Source organism: Tympanuchus pallidicinctus, unplaced genomic scaffold, assembly GCF_026119805.1.
Source record: "Tympanuchus pallidicinctus isolate F22 unplaced genomic scaffold, pur_lepc_1.0 scaffold20, whole genome shotgun sequence".
Classification (NCBI taxonomy): Eukaryota; Metazoa; Chordata; class Aves; order Galliformes; family Phasianidae; genus Tympanuchus; species Tympanuchus pallidicinctus.
In genome coordinates, this window is record NW_026294722.1 from 3,593,693 (window position 1) to 3,614,167 (window position 20,475).

Sequence of the window (20,475 nt, forward strand, 5' to 3'; positions counted from 1 at the left end):
TATGAGGAACAGGGGGGTTCTTATATAGCAAAACTGATGCAGGGATGCCTAGAGTTACATAAAGGTGGACTGGTGGGTTGTGCCCATCCAGAAGCATTTGCGGTTTTCCTATATTCCAGTATAAGCAAGGATTTGTGCACTGGGGCTGAGTATTGTGCAATAGGTCACTGGATCCCCCCTTATCGGCAGTGCTGTTTGCCAAGAGCTCAGAGGAAGGGACGAAATCCCTGAACCTCAGGAGCACAAAGCTGCCACCAGGCCCACAGGAGATGCTGGAAAACCATCCCGTTCCATGGCTGTGTGGGCACATTCAGCCAACATCTGCACCAGGATACAGGCACAAACCATGCACACCTGTGGGTGATTTTTCAAGCCCTGCCCAGCTTTCCAGCAGGCACATGGATAGGAGCCAGACAAGCCCTGGGAGACATTTCAGCTCCTTTATTGCTCAACCTGAGAAGCAGCTCCCCAGGATTACCCTCCCAACCCGTGCAGCTGCCCCAACCCTGAACGCATTTCTGCAGCCACAGGAAAGCCCTGAGAAGCACGGATTGGGTGTCAGCCCACAGATCACAGGAGTTCTTTTGTCCTGGTGCCTTGGAAGGCTAATGCCTTCCCAAGATAAAATACATTGCTCAGAGCCCAGCTAAAGCTACCCAGTGTATCTTACGTAACGGTGGCAAAATACATCCAGAAACAAAAGCAATGGGAACGCAGAGCTCAGCTCGTGTCCGGCTCCAAAGACAAGGGAGCCTTTGTGAGTGGTGCTCCTTCCCAGCCCACCTGCTCTGCTCCTATTCTGCCATCAAGGTTCAAGCCCTGTTCCCCGCCTCTGCTCACAGCCCCGAGCTTCAGGAACGTGCTCCCCAAGGTGCCAGCTTACCAAACTCTTTGCCATGGGTAAGGCCCCCACTTCAAACCACTTTGCTTTTCCTTGGCCGTATGGCGCAGGACACTGCAGAGATTAATGGGCTCTGGCAGCTGGAGACACATCCAATGAATATTCAGGAAGAAATATTGACGCAGTGAAGGATTTTATTGAAAGAGCAATTTGAGAGCAACGCTGATGCCTAAACAACAGCTGCGATTCCAGACTTTGGGTGTTAGAATTGGCCACAAAAAGTCCCCCCTGACATCCAGCAGCTGAGCAGCGTCTCCATACCGCAGTTTGGGCTGCAACAGGATGGACAGAGCAGAAGCAGCCCTCTGTCTGGGGCCGCGGTGATAACCTGAAATGGTGCTCAGGAGAAAATAAAAACAAAGCAATTGGGGATGGCCAGGGCTCTGTGGGGAATCGTCTGTCTCACCCCAGGAGTGAAGTGGAGGCTCCTCTGGTATGAGCTGGTTTCAGAGCTCTCTGCTCTGGTTGATCACAAAAGTGTTCTGCCAGGAAGAAGGACAAAAATGACTCAGTTTTCTCCCTTGGGTTTCCCCAGCTCTTGTCTACATCTGACCAGTGCATCTTTGCACAGAGTAGGAGGAACAGCAGCTCCTCAGGATGGGGCCAGCACAAATGTGAGTCTTACGTCAGCCACGTCCACCTGGCCGTTCTCGAAGTTGGTGTTGAGGATGTTGGGCAGCGGGATCCCCATACCCACAGCATCTGCAAGGCCAAGAGAGCAGCTCATCAGAGATGAAACCCCAGAAGTGCCAGCTGGGGAGGGGGCTACGGGCTGGGCATGGAAAGGGGGTTCACCCCTGCCGTACTGTTGATGGCAGGCACATATGCAGCTGCAAGGATGTCCTTCACCCATCCTTCCAGTTGGGAGACCTGTGGTGGGAGGAGGTATGAGTTAGTGCCAGAGTGGCGGTGCTGGGGAGAGCTGAGCTCTGCGCCCTGTACTTACATTGATGGAGCCGAGCTGCGAGGATGCCAGTCTGAGATTTATTCTGCAAAAGATAAAAACAAGGAGGAGTGCCACCGGAACGGCTGCCACTGAGTGCTCTGAGCAGTGCTCACACCCCTTTCAGTCCAGAATTTTTTCTAACCACACAAAGGTAGAGTTAAAACAAATCAAGTTCTTCAAAAGACTCTCCTGACTTCAGGCGAGCTCTTCATCTGGGGCAGCTCTGAGCTCTTCACACCCACATCACAGCCCCATTACCCATGCTCAGACACAGCCTCTGTGCCCCCAGCAGGGCTCTACCTGTCCACAGCCAGAGCGGTGTGCAGACGGCCGCCAGAGACAGACGGGGTGATGTCCAGAACGATGTCCTGCCATTGTGACAATAGAAGAAAAGGAGTTATTTCCTCCCAGAGAAAAGCCGGAATATTTGGAAGTAACTCAGGCCGTGAAAAACACACCTGTCTGTGCTTAGAAATAACATTTTTTGGACAGGTGGCATCACAGATATCCCTCCCACGGAATTATTATTATTGGGGAATTATTCCCCAAAAGTTTCACCTGTGTGGTTATGGGCACAACTGTGGGACCGGGCAGCGCATTCCCAACGTGCAGGGGAGGCAGAGGCTCAGGGCACTCACCGAGTCCAGGCTGAAGAGGGTCTGCGGGGGGAAGCCGGGGCGTTGTGCAAGGACATCGATGGCTGCTCGCAGAGTGGCAGTGGCCTTCCCGTCCCTCAGGGCCACCACAGGTGTGTCAGCCAGGCGCACACGCAGTGCCAGCGGCAGCGACCCGGGCAATACGGTGCTGAGCTGGAGGGAGAGATGCCATCAGAGCCTTGGCACGGCTGGGATTTGGGCTTCAGAAACACAAACATCACTGATACTACAAAGGGGGCTGACCTGGGGGAAGGCTGAGAGCAGGGCTGAGGTGGTCAGCGGGATGCTGTTGGGCACCTGTAGGAGCGGTGATGGGGTCAGTCCAGGCAGGGGGCGGTGGGAGCACCCCTGATCCCAGCCCCAACCCACCGCCGAGCTGGAGATGTCCATGCTGAAGGCTCCCTGCCGCTGTGCCAATGCCAGCACAGCACTCAGCACGCCCTGCGACAGCCCCAGCTGTGTCCCAGGACCCGCGGCCGGAGGCAGAGTGACAGGCACTGACAGACCTCCTGCTGGCTCCACCACATTGCCCTCTGCATCCCTGAGGAGAAGCTGCAGGGACAGAGCAGAGCAGGAGGTTGACATGAGCTGTGCCACCCATGTCATTAATCAGCACCCCAATAATCAATGCACTGCTGGTTTCTTCTGCTTTGGCACAGGCAGTGATTGCATTCGCTGCAGCTCTCTGTGTAAAGCGCTGTGATCAGTAAGAGACACTGACAATCCTTCTTGTGCAATTATAATCCCCATTAATTACACACCCAACTTTTACAAACCACTTACAAATGGAACCTTTGCATAAATGGCGACCCATTGCTCTTGTACAAAACGCTAACACGGGGCTTTTCTAATGAATGACACTGTGAGTGCTGCAATCACACTTAATTAGCCAGCGTCCAGCCGGTCTGACTCATGCTGCCCTCAAGGATTAGCAAATATGGAACAGACACAGACCCTGCAGTGGCAGGAGCACCGAGCTGGCTGGGCTGTGCTGCACTGTGAACACCCTGCCATAGAGCTGGGGACCAGCACTCCTCCACAAGCAGCCACCCCATGGAGGTCAGTTACCCAAACCCAAAAACTCAAAGGCAGCACTTACGTTCAGATCCAGCTGGATGGACTTGTCACCAATGATGGGAAGGGAGGACAGAGTGTACTGGAGGTTTCCCAGAGCTCCCAGAGGGAGCACAGCTGCAAGACACAGGGAGGAGATCTTCTAACCTGCAAGGATGAGCTGCCCACAAGTACTGTGGTTTCCCAAGACCCCGTTCTGTAGGCAGCCCCTGGTTGCAGCCAGCCCAGCCAGACAAGGGGTTATGGCACTGTTCTGCAGCAAAAACTGCTAAGTGCAGGGCAGAGCTCAGTGGGGCACATGGACAGGAGGGGGCTACCAGCACTTACAGGTGACAGATCCCAGCAATGAGTTCACGACGCCCAGCACGGTGTCAACGACGGGGCACAGCTGGGGAGGCAGAGGGGTGTCAGGGTCCCCAGCACACAGCAGCATGGCTGCGTGGTGTCACCAGGGCTGGGGGCACGTCACCCCCTCCTGCTTGCACTGGGATTTGCATGGGTCTGGTGCAGGGCTCAGCATTGCCTCTGCCATGGGTGCACAGAGGCCATCACATGAACACTTTGCTCATGTTCCAGGGCCATGGAGGCAATGGGGCTGGGTGTCCCAGGTGAGCCTGCAGCTGTGCAAACAGCCCTGCCACCCACAACGGTGACGCTCCTTATCCAGACTTACCAGCCTGGGCAGCACGTTCCCAAGGACGCTCTTTAGGGTTTTTTCCACAAGTGGCACTTTGGGTCTGAGTAACAGGAAAATAGGAAACAAAATGGGATGATGGTGAGTAGCTGAAAAATAAGCGTACTTTGAACAAGAGGCACTGCTTGCACCATGCAGGGTTGTACATCAGTGCCTAAATATCACCCAAAACTCCCCTACAGACCTACCCCACACGGATATTGATGTCTCCAAGAAGGGTCTTGCAGTCTTCAACCACCAGCCTGAGAGCCCCCGACTTGTCCTGGGCCAGCCGCACTCTTGCAGTGATGTTTGCTTCCACCTGGAGCTGCAGCAGACTGCCCACGGCGCTGCACAGCCCAAGGGAGCACATCTCAGAGGGTTTTCTAGCCATCTGCTTTGCAACAAGATGGTGCAGCCTCTGCTCTGAGCTGTGCCCCCAGTGAATGCTCCTTACCCATTGCCATCTATCAGCAGCTGGGTGTAGATATTCAGCTGGAGACCAACGCCTGGCAGGAAGCGCAGAGTTATTTTGGGGAGAGTGATGTTCACAATTCTCAGCCTGGAGTTGGAACAAGGAAGGGCAGTAAATGACATATTTGCTACTTCTTACTTCCCTGGGATCCTCTCGGCCCCCAGTGCTGAGGTCACACAGCTGTGATCTTGGGGTCCCCTGCACCCTGGGACATGGGGCTCCCTTTTAGCCAGGGCCAGCTCATGATAAGCACATGCAGCCTCGTGGCAGAAGCTCCCAACTTCTCAACCCTGATTTATGAACTCGCCCTAAGAGGAGAAGGTAAGCGCCATGTCCAGACCACAGGCATGGCCAATGATGGAGCGCTGCTCGGGAACACATCTACCACTCTCACTCACCCTGTGAGTCCTTGCACGGTGCTCAGCAGACCATCCTTGCCGAGGAGACCTCCTCCAAGAAGTGAGCCTTGACCCTGGTTGCCAGTTCCTCCAAGGAGACCACCGCCAAGGAGACCGCCCACGAGACCATCACCACCAAGGAGACTGCCAACAGGTCCACCACCACCAAGGAGACCACCAACAGGTCCATCTCCTCCAAGGAGACCACCAACAGGTCCATCTCCTCCAAGGAGACCACCAACAGGTCCACCACCACCAAGGAGACCACCAACAGGTCCATCACCACCACCAAGGAGACCACCAACAGGTCCATCACCACCCACAAGACCACCAGCAAGACCATCATTGCCCAGGACACCACCAACAGGTCCACCACCTCCAAGGAGACCACCCACAAGACCATCACCACCAAGGAGACCACCAACAGGTCCATCACCACCGAGCAGACCACCAACAAGTCCATTGCCACCGAGCAGACCACCAACGAGTCCATTGGGGCCTAGCAGACCACCAAGAAGTCCATCGGGGCCGAGCAGACCACCCAGCAGCCCCTGGAGAAGGTTGCCGTTGGCTAGTGACCCTGTAATGGCTGAAGAAATGGGTGAGAGGTCACTGTGAGCCATGCACATCCAGCATGCAAATATGCGGTGTCAGCCTGGCTGACCTTCCCCTCATCCTTGCCCCTTTTTCTCCCCTTTATACAACAGGGGTGATGCTCCAGGCTCTGCAAAGCATCTTAAGTGCCATGTTCAAAGTGTTTCATAAATGCATTGTCAGCATAGCTTGAACAGATCTGAACCAGATTCTGATTTTCTTAATACTGTCAAGTGACAGGAACAGCAGAAATGGTCTCAAAATGAAGATAAATCCTGTCTCTTCCAAACACTTACCACTTTCTAGCACATCTTTATCCACCCTGGCAGACACTGGGGCGCTCCCAGGAAGTCCTTGGGAAGAGGTGAGCAGGCCACAAGTGAGGAAAACCACCCAGAGAACACCCATTTTCAGTCCTAGTTAAGTAGAGGAAGAAGTTGCCATCATGTAGTGCTGGACAGTGAGCACTAGCTGATGGCTGCAGGAAACAGGAAGGAGGATAGAAAAGGAGGAATGCCTCTCAGGGAAGACAAAAGCAGAGAGAAAGCTCCTGGTACCTCTCCATCTCTTGTAGCAAGCAAGAATAAGTTTTTGTTAAAAAGTTCACAGTCATAAGCTAAAATCAAGGCCTCTCCTTTGGAAAGAACTGGGGTTTGCAGAAGCAGAAGCTAAGAGCATGCTGTTTGAGAAATAATTTGCTCTTACCTGACTGATCTCTGCAGAGCAAGGATGTCTCCAGCCGCTGTCCCTGTCTTCTGCAGACGACCCACAGCAGGCATCCTTATATACAGAACTTTTCAACAGGAATGAGGCAAACGATGTCACCGAGGGCATCCAGAATAATTAGCGGGGAGCAAAGCAAACAAGACATGGTTTCTGGTGACTTCCACTGCAAATATTTCCTTACAGATATTAGGAGTTGGGTAAAGCATTGAGCAATGACCAATAGGTGTAGCAGCAGACGTCAGTCCAGCGCTGGGTGCCAGTGCTCATGGGATGTGCATACAGTGCTGCTGGGATAGAACAGTGTGGTTTGGGGCTGTATCAAGACATGGACATGGCTGTAAAGTCATGCTCAGGTAAAACACTCTTTTTTTCCATCTGAAATTAAGGCCTTGACTGAAAGCTGTGTCAAAACATCGGGTAACCATGCAGTGGGTGCATGTCATGTGCTAAGGATGTTGAAGAAAAAGCCGTACAGCACCCATCCCCGTGCCACGGCAGTCCATGGGGCTGGTGTCAGAGCTGGGTATTCCCCATGCCTGCAAGGCAAGACCTGATATGCCTACAGCCTGTGACTTCACACAGCATTTACCACCAGTGACCTGAATGGCTTAGAACCTGTTTGATAGTTGAGTAGAAGGAGACATTGAATTAGCAGGGAGTAGCAACACCGTCGTAGGGCATATGGGTGAGGTGTCGTGGTTTGTGGATACCCTGAACTTACAGATTCCATCTGATTGCAGACTCAGACATCACTTCTGAGCCCTTCACTACCTCCACGTGCTGCAGGACTGGAGGTGAGATGGCAGGAAAACACATGCCATGTGTACCCACAGTCACCCTGACTCTCTCCTTGTCCCCTCACTCCTGGCCCCAGCATTGTGGAGCTGCTCCTCGAGGTGCAGCACAGCAGCAGCTCTGGGCAGTACAGAACAGTCCCTCTCTGGGGGCTGCAGACCCACACAGCCCCACTGCAGGCCTGCACCTTGCATCCCTGGCAGAGGACACACTGCCCAGCCCAGGTGACAGCCGTGAACTATTCACTCCGCTGCTGAGATGATTAAGGACAGGGTTAGATGGGCTGATCCCCAACATGGAGGAGTAATAGCTCAGAAAAAATGCTTGCTCAGAGTTAATACTTTCTGCAAACTTGGAAATAAGTATTTCCAGGAGATTAGCCAGCTTCTGTCACACGTTAATTCCAGCTTTAAGAAATACCTTAGCTAGGGGCCAAGGAGGGGATGACAAAGATGCCAAAGTACTTATGGAGCTGTCACTGTGCTGCAACCCGATCGGTCAGACACCCCCAGAGCACAAAGCCAGGCTGTCACTGCCAGATCGTGGCATTTGATAAGATGGAAGAGAGTGTTAACAAGATGGTATCACGTTGTCATCCCTCCTGAACCGCTTCACTCTTTGGCAATCAATCATGCTAGGAAGGCTGACTGACCGTAAAGAAAGGCCCAGTGATGGTCAACACGCGGTGCTGGGCGTTGGGAATAGCTCCTGTGCAGTGACCTTTCAGACCTGACTGCAACGGGGCTTCGCACTGCTGAACGCAGAGGTCTCTGATGACCAAACATTTTAGATAAACCAACGCAGGTTCCCATAAAGAGAATGACATCTCGAGGTCCAGCTCTCACCAAAGCGATTCTCAAAGCCTGCCGAACCCGGAGCCAAATCAGCACGGGAAGTCAGACACAAAGAGAGAAGAAAAAGGATGAATACCGCTTTGACGCCTGGATCAGCGGGGAGATGAGCAGGGAGGGTGGGCAGCAGCAGCACCAACCAGCCCTGGAGATCTTGATGTGAGCAGAGCAGGCACCATCTGAAGGTGGGCAATTCCATGACTGTGGGGAAATGCGCTATTGGGACTGCAACAGATCTGGGGTATCCCAATTTGATGGAGCTGGTGTCAGCACATGGGCTCCCCCCTCCACTGGGGTGAAGGCCCTCATATCCTTTCCCTTTTGCCCCAGCACAGAGGGAATTGTGTTGTTCCCAGATCAGGAAGGGGCCCAATGGCTCTGCGCTGCACCCAGCAGCCACCCCAGGCTGCGGTTACATGATACCATGGCCTGGCACTGTATGACATGCATTATGGCAGGCCAAATGGGTGCCACCTGAGATGCACAGCTCTGGTTTCTCCTTGGAGAGATCAGATCTATATTTCATCTTAGAGAAATTCAAACCCAAAGGCTTAGGTCCTCTATTAGCTAATGCAAGAACAATAAGGGAAATTTTTTTCTCTGCTTTTTTTCATACAGGCTTGGCCTTGGGAATGTTCACATGGCACTGAGGAGGGCAGGAACTGTAACAGCACCGTCTCAGCCATCCTCATAGGGAGCTGTGACTGCTGTCCCACTGCACTGAGACCATTTCCACCAGACACCCAGCACCACACAGGGGAAAACAAATGGGGTTTTCAGAGCCAGCCTTGCAGTGCGGTGCCCTCTGGGACAGTTTCTTAAAAAAAGCAATGATTTTTTTCTCAAATACAATCTTAGTTCCACACCAGCCACCTGCCACCGGGAATGAATGTTCAACTCACGATGATTCAATGAAATAGGGATCGAAGCTGTTTATTGACCTCCTAATGACACGTAATTATCCAGCAATAAATAAGCGATACGCTCAGAATCAATACCTGCACTGCAGCCGATGGCAGGATTTGCTCCTGAAATACTATAGTACACCACAACCCATCCCACTGTGCCCACTGATAGCATCCCAAACTGTCACATCTCCACGGCTCTGGAGTACCTACAGGGATGGTGACCCCTCCACCTTCCTGGGCAACTTGTGCCAGTGCATCTCCGCCCTTTTGGAGAAGAAATTTCCCCTAATATCCAATCCACACCCCTTCTCCCAGCAGTACCAGAGTCCATCACTAGGCAACATGCTTCTTTATTTTAGCCCAGAGAGTCAAAACATTGAAAAGCTAAGGGGAGAGCAAGAAAACCCCAGGAGAGCAGCCCTCTCCCATCCACTGAGTGCAGCCATCCCTCCCTGTGCATCAGGACTCCACCACAGGCACGTCCAGCACCAGCCCATCCTGCAGGTTAGAGAGAAAAAGCAACAGGCAGAGCTTCATCACTCCACTGCAATGGGTGTGAAGGATGAGAGCTCAGCCACCAAGGGTGCCTGGATCCCCATGCTGCACCTACCTGCACCCTCCTGAGCTCCACACGCCGGTACGGGGTGCCCAGCAGTGGGGGTAGTGGGACCCCTCCTCGCAGTGCTCCTGCAAGTGGTTGGGGGGGTATGAGGGGCAGAATGTGGGGACCAGACCCAGGGGACAGCAGGCAGTGCTGGCGTGCTGGGTTGGATACAGCAGCACAAATGAGATCCCATCCCCTTGGCACAACTTTCCATAGGAGATCAGCAGATGAATGGATACTCTATGGCAGGCTGCTTTAATGACAGTTTGCCATGGGATAACTGCCCCACCAGCAGCTCTTCCAGGCTAATCACTCTCTACCCCCAAGGCCAAGGCCAGCCAGCCAATGCCGTTTCCAAAAACAGATAACAACAGTCTATTGGCAAAGATTAGGACCATTTTCCCTGTGCAGAACGCGAGCCTTTTGCTGTAGCCATAGCATGCTTACTGTTGATGGATGGCACATAAGCCACATGAATAATGTCTGCCAGGACTCCTCTCAGCGGCAGCACCTGGAACACAGCGTGCTGATGGACGTGGCCCATCTTTCCAAACGTCGGCAGCCGCACCTGTCAGGCTCCCCTCCATTAATTTCCCTGGTGCGGCCTCAAATCACAGGAAAATTGCACCCACCCCCCCCCGCTACCCCGAGATGAATGGGAACATTTGAGAATTTCTAAATTTCAGTGCAAGCTGTCAGAAAGTCTCTCCTTCCCCACACCTGCAGCACTGTGAGCACCCAGTGCCTCCTCATCACCACCCAGCCCCATGCACACAGACAGACCCTGCTCACCATCACCCCCTGTGTGGCTCTGCTGCTGCGGTGGGGTTGGAGCAGGATTTGGGCACTCGAGCACTCAGCATACGTGGTGTGGGGTGTGGGCAGCCCAGCTTTATGGCCCAGACCTCCCAGGAATGCACAGAGTGCACTGCGAGCAGGGAGAAGGGTCTGAGCATTTGTGGGCAAATGGTTTTGAGAGTTCTTTTATTGTTTACATCTTCCTTTGAAACGTTCATCTTCAGCATTCAATTTGAGTTTCTTTAGAGTTCCAATACATTTGTTATTAATAATGAAAGAAACGGGGTCGGATTCTGGGGAAGGAATCCTGCTCGAGCCCAGCAGCATTCAAACCCACAGAGTAGAGCTGTGCCCACACCCTGCAGGACTCACATTGAACGCACCGATGGAGGAGTTCACCACAGCCACGTGGGACAGGCTGTGGGGACAGGAGCACAGGGTCACTGCCCGGCCCTGCAGCACCCCTCCAACCTCAGCTCACACTCCTCCAAGACCCCCACAGCTGCCAGTACCAACCACTAAAAACCCATGAGGAGAGATGGAAGTGCACCAGCTAGGTGCGAGACATACTGCTGCCCAGCACCACTGCCCCACTGCCTCTTTGCTGGTGGTGGCACTGGGCAGGCAGACCTGTGCTGTTACCTATGCAGCGTCAGGGAGAACTGCAGCCTCTCTTCTGTGACAGCAAACCGCACACCCAGCTCAGAGTGCTGCAGGGAGAAAAGGGGAGCGGGTCCCCTATGGGATACGTGTGCATGTAAGCAGATCCCCAGAAGCAGCTCCAGCCCCTCACTCACAACTCTTGTTGCCCCTCTGCAGTAGTGACCAAATCCCACCAACATCGCCAAAGGCTTCAGCTCACCACATCCAGGATAAAGAGGGATCCAGGAGCAGAGCCAGGACTGGAAGCCCAGAACTTGGCAGTGCTGAAGAGGTGCACGGTGCTTTTCTCTGGGGTTATTGTCACCAGCGGTGGTTGTGTCTCTTGCATTTCAATCACCACTGGCCGTGATGGAGGCAGCGTGCTGGAGATCTGGGGAAAACAAAGCAAAAGGTGACATATTCCCATTCCTTCCAAGCTCTCTTCCCTGGGGATTGTACTGGTGACTGCTGAGCACCAGGACTATTCACCAAAGTCCATGGTGACCAGGCAGTGTTATTCACACCACTTTTGTTAATAAAACACAAGAAGCACCAAACTGACTTGCACCATCAATAGCCTGAGATGGCCAGAGAGCAGCAGGACTGCGTGAAGTCCACCCACCTCAGGAATGAGGGCTCCCAGCATCGTGGTCACCAGCGGGACAAGCCCCAGAACCTGTTGAGGAAGTGTCAGAGGGATGTAAGACATGCAGCTGGGGAGATCAATGTGGGGAGAGGTTGCAGGAGGCAGCAGCCTCATGGTGTTACCCCACCATGCCATTGGTAATGTTCAGGCCAAAGAATGCCTGCATGATGGAGAGCTCGGCACTCAGGAAGCTCGCAGCCAGGATGAGCTGAGAGGCTGCTTCCCTCTTCGGTGGGAGGGAAGTGAGAGGTGGCAGCTCTGAGCGCAGGGCAACCTCCTCTCCCTCCTTGCTGTGGAGAGTGGCCTGAAAGGACCCACAGACAGAGCCATGTCAGCAAAGGTCCACTACAAGGGTCTGTATTTGGGCTGTGTACAGTGGACTGAGTGCATCTGACCTTCAGCTCCAGCTGGATGAAAGCTTCTCTCACCACGGGGGGGTTCAGCAGGGCATATTGGAGCATCCCAGCATTCCCAAGAGGGATTGCATCTGCAGGAAGGCGGGGGGGGCTCAGCAGAACCATGCTGGCAACACTACAGCAGCTCCATGCTGTTCCCTCCCTGCCAAGTGCTGGCGATGCCAGGTGGTGCCATGTGTTCCCAGGACTGAACAGGGACACACAGGTGGCCCCACTGGGGAGTGACCTGAGTCCAACCCAGGTGTGGGGTTGGGATGGACACAAGGGCTTAATGGGTGGGGGGGTGTGGATGGAGAGGTGGACAGGTGGGTGGACACGTGGATAGGTGCCAACTTACGCATCATGTTGGCAAACTTTGCATTCACCAGGTCGAGCACCATGGCCATGGCTGGACACAGCTGGAGGGTGAAAAGAGAGCTGTGAGAGGCATTGGCAGCTCAGAGGGGGGGGAACACAGCTCTGTGGCAGTCAGGCTTGCACAGCTCCTGCCTCACGGCACCGGTACCCTCTGCTCCTAATTACCCAGACAGGCTCACCTTGACTGAGTTATGCCCAAATCCAGTATCCCCTCACACATCCACCAACTGATCCACTCACTTCCACCGGAGCAGTGAGCAGCAGCAGCAGAGCAGGAACAGGAGTAAGAGCACACCAAGGAGATGCTGTGCAGCACCAGGCAGCACTCACCAGGCCATGCAGCACTTTCTGGAGGGTGCTATCCAGGAACTTGCTCATGATCAAGGGCAGCATGCTGGGCAGAGAACACACCATCAGCCAGCAGAGCCATGAGGCAGTGTGTGCTGACTGCAGACTGAAACGCCAGGAAGTCAGGTGCTAAGGACACCCAGCTGGCATGACGTGCAGTGGAAGATATTTCCCTACATAGAAAGCTTTTCTCAGGAATGCCATCTAAACAAGCTAAAAGAGGCCTGAAAGCAGCACAGCACTTCTACAAGGACTTTGGCCAAAAATGGGTGCTGCATGGAGTGACACAGATGGGACCAGCCTGGATTCTACCATAACACATCTGGGGCTTCATAGTGGAAAAAAACAGGGCCTTCAGTAAATGAATATTCATAGTGAAAAGAGCTTGAGCTTTGCAGAATCCCTTTCCTGGGCACTGACCCCCCTCACCGGTGGGGCAGGTTGGCCCAGCTGTGGATCAGTGCCACGTGGCAGCGCCTGGTGCTGAGCTGGGGGCAGCCCTGCATGTCCTGCACCATCCGACTGCTGGTGCTCAGGTTGGCAGCCATCGGGATCTCCATTTTTCCTCCTATAAAGCTGCACAGGACAGAGCATCATCAGCACAGAAAAGCCACTTCCCTGGCAGCCATCAGCCCCCATGTGTTGCCATTCCCCCACCTTTTCCCCGTGAGGGTCATCCGGACCGGCACAGCCATAGAGACCCCCACACCAGGTGAGAGCCACAGCGCTACCTCCATGGCACAGAGCTCCATCACCTTCAGCCTGGGGTAAAAGAGAAGAAAAGCACAGGGAGAGGGGTACTGCTAGACAAGCAACCCTCCCAACCCCCTAGCTGGAAATAGGAGCCAACAAGCTTTGTTGCCTTTAAGTTATAGTTTCCCCTTTGCAGACACAGCCATGCGGAAAAATCACCACCTTTAATATCACGCTTGTTAGCGGGCAGTGATTTGTTTCTGCCTCCGGGCTGACACTTCCAAACCTTCTGCTTTTATTTTGTGATTTCCAGATTCAGGCTCCCGGTGAAAGGCTGCTCAGCATCACTCACACGAAGATGCCTTTGATGGGTTTCGTGGTTGCCTTTTTTTCTGTCGCTCCCTCTACCAGCTTCTGGAGAACATCACTCTCATTCAGCACGGTGGAGACCGCTGGAATATTCACACAAGAGGCTCAGAACTGATGGCCCAATTTGGGGGGGAGACAGTGCTGGAGCAGAGAGAACTCATCACCTCCATAGAACAGAGTTGGTAACACATCCTTGCTGCAACAAGCACCCATCCCTGCATCCCTGCCCCAGCTTACCACGGCTGATGGTTCCAATGTCCATTCTAAGGATGGCCTCAGGGTCCCCAGAACACTGTGATGCTGACAGGTAGCCCCCAAGGAGCAAAACGTACCACAGCATGGTCATGGATGGCACAGCGTGCATCCAGCTCTGGAGGCTGAAGGAACACAAAGAGGCAATCAGCTGGAGGCAGCTCCCGCCAGCCCTTATATACAGAGCCCTGGCTGAGAAAGAGGAGAAAACAACAGATTAAGAAGCTGGGTAATTGCTGTGATGGAAAACTAATCCCTCGGTGATTCTGCCATCTTCCAACACAAATAATTTCACCAGTAACCTTAAGGTCAGGGCAAAGCACAGGAGCTGCAGGTGAAGGGTGGAGCTCCTGAGTATTGCTCAACACTCAGGAAGGGCCCACAGAGCTTCACATGTGGCATCTGAAAGAGAAAAACTGATCTCCTTGACCGAGAAGGGTGATGGTGAATTGTGCCTCTGGGGACACAGCAGGGATGTGTCTGTCCCTTGGGATGAGCCACCCGCTCCCCACATTGGCAGAGCTCCTGCAAGTGCCAGGGGAGGACCTGGGGGCAGTGAGGGGAACCCCAGGCAGGCTGGGGCTGTTCCTGTGCCACCCAGAGCCTGCCCTGCTGGGATCCTGCAGCACCACGGAATTTATTTCTTCTCTTCATCTCCATATAAAACATGTCATGGGGCTTAATCTGTCGTTACCTCCTGCTGTGATATACTCAGTGGCTCTAAGCGCAGTCAGGGAGATTTACATCTCATCTAACAGGATTTATAGATGGCTTCCATCGAGGAGCCCATCACACCAGGGAGACACCTTCGTGCTCAGTCACTGCTAGAAGCTGACATCTCATTAATAAGCTTCCATGGGGTCTGCCATGTCCGGAGCAGCTCTTGAGGAGCAGAACACCCACATGTAAGCACCGCAGCACCCTACTGTCCCATCAGTTCAGCCCCACACCCTTGTGCCCTTCTAGATGATGGTAACATCATAAATACAACCCTGGTGCTGCTAGGATTACCGATGCTGCAATGAGGCTGAGCAGCACCTCCGGCAGTGGCTCTGCTTCCAATGTGGGAGCTGGGACCTTTCTCTGTGCTCTCAGTAGCCCCACAATGGAGGCAAGCTGCCCGAGCACCTGCTGCTCCATATGTCACCCTGCTGGGTCGATGGCCAATGTAATCAAGTCTGTGGGAGACAATAAAAATGGCACAGAAAACAAAGCCCTGCCGCCCAGCACACCCCATCCAGCCCTCTCCGCCAATCCCTGCCCCCCCCCAGCCCCAGTTAGGCAGTATATAAAGCCAGCACAAGTCCTTGTTTCAGCCACAGCAAGACACAGACGGACTCGGGAGGATGGGAAAAGCAAACAGAAAAGGTAAAGATGCGTTCACACAGTGAGAGCGATGTGAGCGCGTACCTGGGGGGTCTCTGAGCATCGGTGCTGAGCAGAGGTCCTCTTCTGCTAAGGCTGACACAGACACGCATGGTGCTGGGATGCCTGAACTCACTGAGTTGTTCTCTTTATACCCTAAGAGCATCACAACTTTTGGTATATCAGCAATTCCAAAGTGCTTTTCATGTCCTCCTCCTGCAGGCAGTGCTGTGCCCCTGCTCTGCACCGTGGGTGCCATCCTGGCCCTCATGGACCCTGTGCAGCCCACCAGGGCCCCCGACTGTGGGGGCATCCTCACACCCTTGGGACTGAGCTACCGTAAGTATGCAGCCCTCAGCTTGCAATGGGGTGGGAGGGGACCTTCCTGCCAGTCAGTGGGACAGGACATTGATACTGCTGTGCATGAATTGGATTGCTTTCAGCCATCATTTGACAACAGTGGGGTTTAGGAAGAGGGGGAAGTGCACTTCTCGGGTAGATTTCAGTCCATCCACCCCTGTGCATGGGATCACAGGCTTGGGAAGCATCTCATAAGGTGTCTGCTCTGTTTCACAGTTGCTGAAGTCTCAAAGCCACACGCAGAGGTGGCCCTCAGACGGGACCTGATGGCCCGGAGAGCCTCAGATCTGTTCCTTGGCTCCACAGACCCCAGCAGGTGAGTGCCTGGCTCTGCCTCGCCCAGGGCTTTGCTGCTTCACATGGAGGTTTTGTAAAAATAAAAATAAAAACAAATAAAAATTAAAAAAGGCAAAAGGAATTGACACTAACGTTTAAAACATCTATACAGAAACAAGCTCCTGGCTCCTCCTTTGGGATCCGATGGCATTGGCCCCGATGCCACCCTCAGGTGCAATGCACCAATCCCACACACCCTGGGGCAGGAGCAGCACGGGGCTCCTTACACCCACGTTTCCTCGAGCAGGAAGAGAATTACCTCTGTAAAAGTGGTTGACCTGTGGCTGTCGCTCATCCCTGAGGCCGGGCTGCGGCTGGGCATCGAAGTGGAGCTGCGCATCTCACCCCTGCAGTGAGTCACATCCACCCACAGAGTGGGGCAGTGGGGCAACAGCACGGCTCAGCACCATGGGGCAACCCCAACTCTGCCTCCCCCTGCAGCGCCGTGCCCATGCTGGCGAGGCTCTCCATCCAGGCTGACCTCCACGTGGACGTGGGACCCGATGGCAACCTGCAGCTGCTGACCTCTGCCTGCAGACCCACTGTGCATGCACAGAGCACCAGGGAGGCAGAAAGGTCGGCTCTAAGTTTCCCTGGGCACACGGTTGGGTGAATAGGGAAAAAGACGCTGAGCAAAAAGCATTGCTGTGCAGGAAGGTGGAAGGACCTAGAGCTGATCGCTGACCTAAGTTACAGAGGTTACAGAGGTTAACACAAATGCTTTAGCCTCAAGGCAGAAGCTTTGATCCGTTTGCAGCATTGTCCTCACCTCTCTCTTAATAGAGTTTCATTCTCTCAGAAGGGAGCAGATGTTTCCAAGCACTGAGCAGGAACATCTTTAGTGCAAGTGGGGTTCCACGCTATAGTCACAGTTTAACAGATGATTGAAAGTAATGATAACGACATCTCTAAACACCTTTTGGGTCCCTTGGCCAAGCTGGTGCTGCCTAACCTCCTCTGCTCTGCTGTTTTCATCCAGCAAGATCTCCAGATCCATCCTGGACAAAGAGGTGAATGTCGATAAGGTAAGAGAACATCTGCACAGATAGGAGGCAGCAGGAGACAAAGTTCTGGAAGGTCTGCAGCAGACGCACCCAGGGACAGTGAGGCAGCCCCTGCATTCATCTCCCACCTCTCAGGGTTTGTTCTTTATCCTGTAGCTTTGCTTGGATGTCTCCAAGTTGCTCTTTCTTCCAAATGAGCAGCTGATATCGCTGACAGGTGAGCAGTGCTGCAGGTCCAGGCTCCAGAAATCTGGGAGTGGGGAGGGCGGAGCATCACGAGAAACGAATCCTGCTCTCCCCTTCTGAATTCGATTCCTCCGGGAAACGCAGGAGGGTCGCAGGCACAGCCTTCCACCTCTGCTCCCCTCTGAGTGTTCCTCTGCTCACTCTGCAGCGTTGTTTCCCGTCACCCCCAGCTGCCAGCTCCAGTACCTGCCGCTGGCTGCCCCCGTGTTCTCCAAGCAGGGCATTGCCCTGTCCCTGCAGGTAAGGCAGGGCTCTGCAGCACCCACCTCCGTGCTGCACACTGCACCTCCTGCAGCATGCCCTGAGCACCCCCAGCCCTTTTTCCCCTCCCCATGTCTCTGCAGACGACATTCCAGGTGGAGGGGGCAGTTGTCCCTGTGCCGGTCAGCCCCGCCATGCCCTTCAGCATGCCTGAGCTGGCAAGCTCCAGCACTTCCCATCTCATCCTGGTTTTGTCTGAGCACTTCTACACCAGCCTCTACTTCAGCCTCGAGAGGGCCGGAGCCTTCAACATGACCATCCCAGTGAGTAGCAGGCGAGGGAGGAGGAAAGGACACAACGATAGCAATTGCTGTCAGAGCCACACCGCATCACCTCCGGTGCTCTTACCTCAGCTGATAGGCTGCACTTTGCTTCCAGAGCATGCTGACCACTGCCACGCTGGCACAGAAGATCACTCAGGTGCGTGGCTGTGTCCTGCTGCCATGGGGCGATGCCCCACTGCCCTCCCCCAAGCACAGGACAGCCGAGCTGGAAACGCATCCCTGCAGGTGGGCTCCCTGTACCATGAGGACCTGCCCATCATGCTGAGCGCCGCGCTCCGAAGCTCTCCTCGGGTGATGCTGGAGGAAGGCCGGGCAGCTCTGAAGCTCTTCCTCACTGTTCACATCGGGGCAGGCTCACCCGATTTCCAGAGCTTCCTGAGCGTGAGCGCGGTGAGTGAGCACTGCAGTGGGCACAGCACCCTGTGCCATCGGTCTCCTGCATGAGCAGGGTGTGAGCAGGGCATTGCAGGGGCAGCACACAGACAGCTTCGTTGCATCCCATCATTCTGATCCGCAATGACACCATTTGCTCACTCTGACCCTGTTCTCCTCGCAGGACGTGACCGCAGGACTGCAGCTCAGCGTCTCTGACACACGGATGATGATCTCCACAGCAGTGATAGAGTAACAAACCTGGCTGTGCTCTGCAGCCTTGCAGGGGACACGGCACAGCCATAGCATGGGATGGGAGAGGCAGAGCAGTCTGAGGAATTCCTTAGCTCTGATAGCTTGTCTTTGCAGATGTAGCTCTAACCCAAAGGAAGTGGTGAGAGGAAAACAGAAACAATGCCCGCCGCTGTGCATCACCCCAAGCATCCCATGACTCACAGCAAATCCTCGTTGCAGCCCTAGGGCCAGGCACCCCCAGCTCCATGCTGCTGTGTGCAGGGCAAAGGCAGTGCCACTGCCAGCTGGGAGGTGCCTGGCTGCAGGGAGATGCTGGCCAGGCACTGCCCAGTGTGTGAGCCTGTGCCTGTCACCAAGCACAGGTGCTTCAGGAAAACTGCACAGACACTGGGGCCAAAGGGCTGCTGAGCAACAGCCTGGTGCTGCCTTTTGTTTTGCAGGGATGCTGAGCTCAGCCTGGCTGCCTCCAATGTGGGCCTGGTGCCGGTAGGTGCCCCAAGAACCCCCAGGAAGTGGAGCATAGTCAGGCCCCTAACGGCACTGCGCTGAGCCCAGCCATCCTCAGCCAACCTCACACCATAGACACCCCAGCTGGGCCAGCAGCAGGGCAGCGTGTGCTCACAGTGCTCATGGCAGCACACCAGGACCCCACTGCCAGCCCCAGCCTTTTCCCTCTCCCTTTCGGAGCTGACTCTGTCCCATTTCACCCTGCAGGCTGCACTGCTGGAGGAGCTGTTCCTGGCCCCTGTATGCCAGCAGGTGCCAGCATGGATGGATGGTGAGCAGCAGGCACTCCTGCAGGCAGCACTGGGCACAGGGCAGTGCTCTGCTGGGAACTTCCCCGTCTGCTTTCCCCATTTCTCCTCCCAGATGTGCTGAGGGAAGGCGTGCAGCTGCCTCACCTGTCCCGCTTCACCTACACCGACGTCAGCGTTGTGATCCACAAGGTAAGGAGCAGCACAGGCAAAGTGCTCCCTGCAACAAGACATTTAAGCTGCTCCTGCTATACCTGATTTAAAGAGGACTCACACTTCCCTCCCAGCTCTGAGCTGTATCCTCCCAGCACCACGTTCCCTTGCTTTGCATGGGCATTCCTCACTAAGCACATTAGCACAAGCCAAAAGCATGCTCTGGGAGGAGCAAGGCGTGCTCTGTCCCTGCCTGCTTCCCTCTGTCTATAGGAGTACGTCCTGGTCCCATGCAACCTGAAGCTGCAGAGCACCATGGCCTGAAACTGCCGCAATGTTTGGGTGAAAGCAGTGGAAAACCACTCTGCTTTGTGGATTTTTATTTCTTAAGTAAAACAACACTTCCTCACGTTTAGGATAACATTGCATTAGAGTCTTCCTCCTCTAACCCTGATCTTTGCATTCTTGGTGCATGAGGAGGATGGATTGTAACAATATTCCGTGCTTTAATTAAACATTTCTCCTTAATGTTGCATTCTCCTGTATGGTATCAATTATTTTCCCCCTCAGCATACCAAAAGATGGATGAACTCCATCTCACTGAGTGCCAGCACCAATGCCCAGCCCTTAGATTTCACCGAGGGAGCATCAAAATTCCACTAATTTCTGTGGATGCAAGGCAGCCCCGTGCAGCACAGCATCGCCCCTACCCACCACAGACACCCTGTGGCTATTCCTCCACTTCTAGTGTTACTATGGGAACCAAAAAGCTGGTGAGCTGGGCCAGAAAGAAGAAGAAAAAAAAAATCACCCATCATCTGTACAATGGTTTCTAATATTAGCCTGAAAGATGGTCATGTTTCCAACATGCTTCTGGCAAAGCTGTAGCAGAGTGGGTGGGCAGGAGCACCAATCAGACCCTGTGCCACGGTGTCAGAGGTGTCATTTTTGGATTAGATGAT

At 54.1% G+C, this 20,475-nt stretch overlaps 3 protein-coding genes across 3 annotated transcripts; 1 reads left to right on the forward strand and 2 right to left on the reverse strand.

Moving 5' to 3' along the window:
• Positions 1–1,347: 1,347 nt before the first annotated feature.
• Positions 1,348–9,328, reverse strand: LOC128081194 (BPI fold-containing family B member 3-like). The gene is made up of 17 exons (XM_052684218.1): positions 9,319–9,328; positions 6,423–6,497; positions 6,014–6,133; positions 5,124–5,712; positions 4,708–4,812; positions 4,460–4,600; positions 4,251–4,314; positions 3,905–3,965; positions 3,603–3,694; positions 2,873–3,055; positions 2,747–2,800; positions 2,486–2,656; positions 2,148–2,215; positions 1,848–1,890; positions 1,708–1,771; positions 1,527–1,603; positions 1,348–1,383 (listed from the first exon to the last, which is right to left on the reverse strand). The coding sequence occupies exons 1-17, from the start codon at positions 9,326–9,328 to the stop codon at positions 1,348–1,350; spliced, it is 1,953 nt and encodes a 650-aa protein (XP_052540178.1).
• Positions 9,329–9,456: 128 nt separating this feature from the next.
• BPIFB6 (BPI fold containing family B member 6) lies at positions 9,457–14,210 on the reverse strand. The gene is made up of 15 exons (XM_052684219.1): positions 14,108–14,210; positions 13,854–13,953; positions 13,466–13,570; positions 13,238–13,384; positions 12,791–12,854; positions 12,441–12,501; positions 12,083–12,174; positions 11,815–11,991; positions 11,664–11,717; positions 11,262–11,432; positions 11,042–11,109; positions 10,772–10,817; positions 10,049–10,112; positions 9,608–9,684; positions 9,457–9,495 (listed from the first exon to the last, which is right to left on the reverse strand). The coding sequence occupies exons 1-15, from the start codon at positions 14,208–14,210 to the stop codon at positions 9,457–9,459; spliced, it is 1,368 nt and encodes a 455-aa protein (XP_052540179.1).
• A 1,258-nt stretch (positions 14,211–15,468) lies between these two features.
• LOC128080894 (protein TENP-like) lies at positions 15,469–19,837 on the forward strand. Its single transcript, XM_052683670.1, has 16 exons — positions 15,469–15,490; positions 15,710–15,826; positions 16,064–16,163; positions 16,431–16,535; positions 16,625–16,759; positions 17,163–17,208; positions 17,344–17,404; positions 17,582–17,673; positions 17,778–17,957; positions 18,073–18,114; positions 18,204–18,368; positions 18,535–18,602; positions 19,046–19,091; positions 19,320–19,383; positions 19,476–19,552; positions 19,787–19,837. The coding sequence occupies exons 1-16, from the start codon at positions 15,469–15,471 to the stop codon at positions 19,835–19,837; spliced, it is 1,371 nt and encodes a 456-aa protein (XP_052539630.1).
• Positions 19,838–20,475: the final 638 nt, after the last annotated feature.

Excerpts from the sequence above, each read along its gene's own strand:
- LOC128081194 (XM_052684218.1), bottom strand. Across the intron at positions 4,315-4,459 it reads GACATCAATATCCGTGTGGG|ACCCAAAGTGCCACTTGTGG; the intron begins GTAGGTCTGTAG and ends CCTGTTACTCAG. Across the intron at positions 2,657-2,746 it reads TGCTCTCAGCCTTCCCCCAG|CTCAGCACCGTATTGCCCGG; the intron begins GTCAGCCCCCTT and ends CTCTCCCTCCAG.
- BPIFB6 (XM_052684219.1), bottom strand. The coding sequence starts at position 14,210 with ATGCTGTGGTACGTTTTGCTCCTTGGGGGCTACCTGTCAGCATCACAG. Across the intron at positions 12,175-12,440 it reads AAAGTTTGCCAACATGATGC|ATGCAATCCCTCTTGGGAAT; the intron begins GTAAGTTGGCAC and ends GCCTTCCTGCAG. Across the intron at positions 11,433-11,663 it reads TGGGAGCCCTCATTCCTGAG|ATCTCCAGCACGCTGCCTCC; the intron begins GTGGGTGGACTT and ends TGTTTTCCCCAG.
- LOC128080894 (XM_052683670.1), top strand. The coding sequence starts at position 15,469 with ATGGGAAAAGCAAACAGAAAAG. Across the intron at positions 15,491-15,709 it reads GGGAAAAGCAAACAGAAAAG|GCAGTGCTGTGCCCCTGCTC; the intron begins GTAAAGATGCGT and ends CTCCTCCTGCAG. Across the intron at positions 16,164-16,430 it reads GGCTCCACAGACCCCAGCAG|GAAGAGAATTACCTCTGTAA; the intron begins GTGAGTGCCTGG and ends TTCCTCGAGCAG.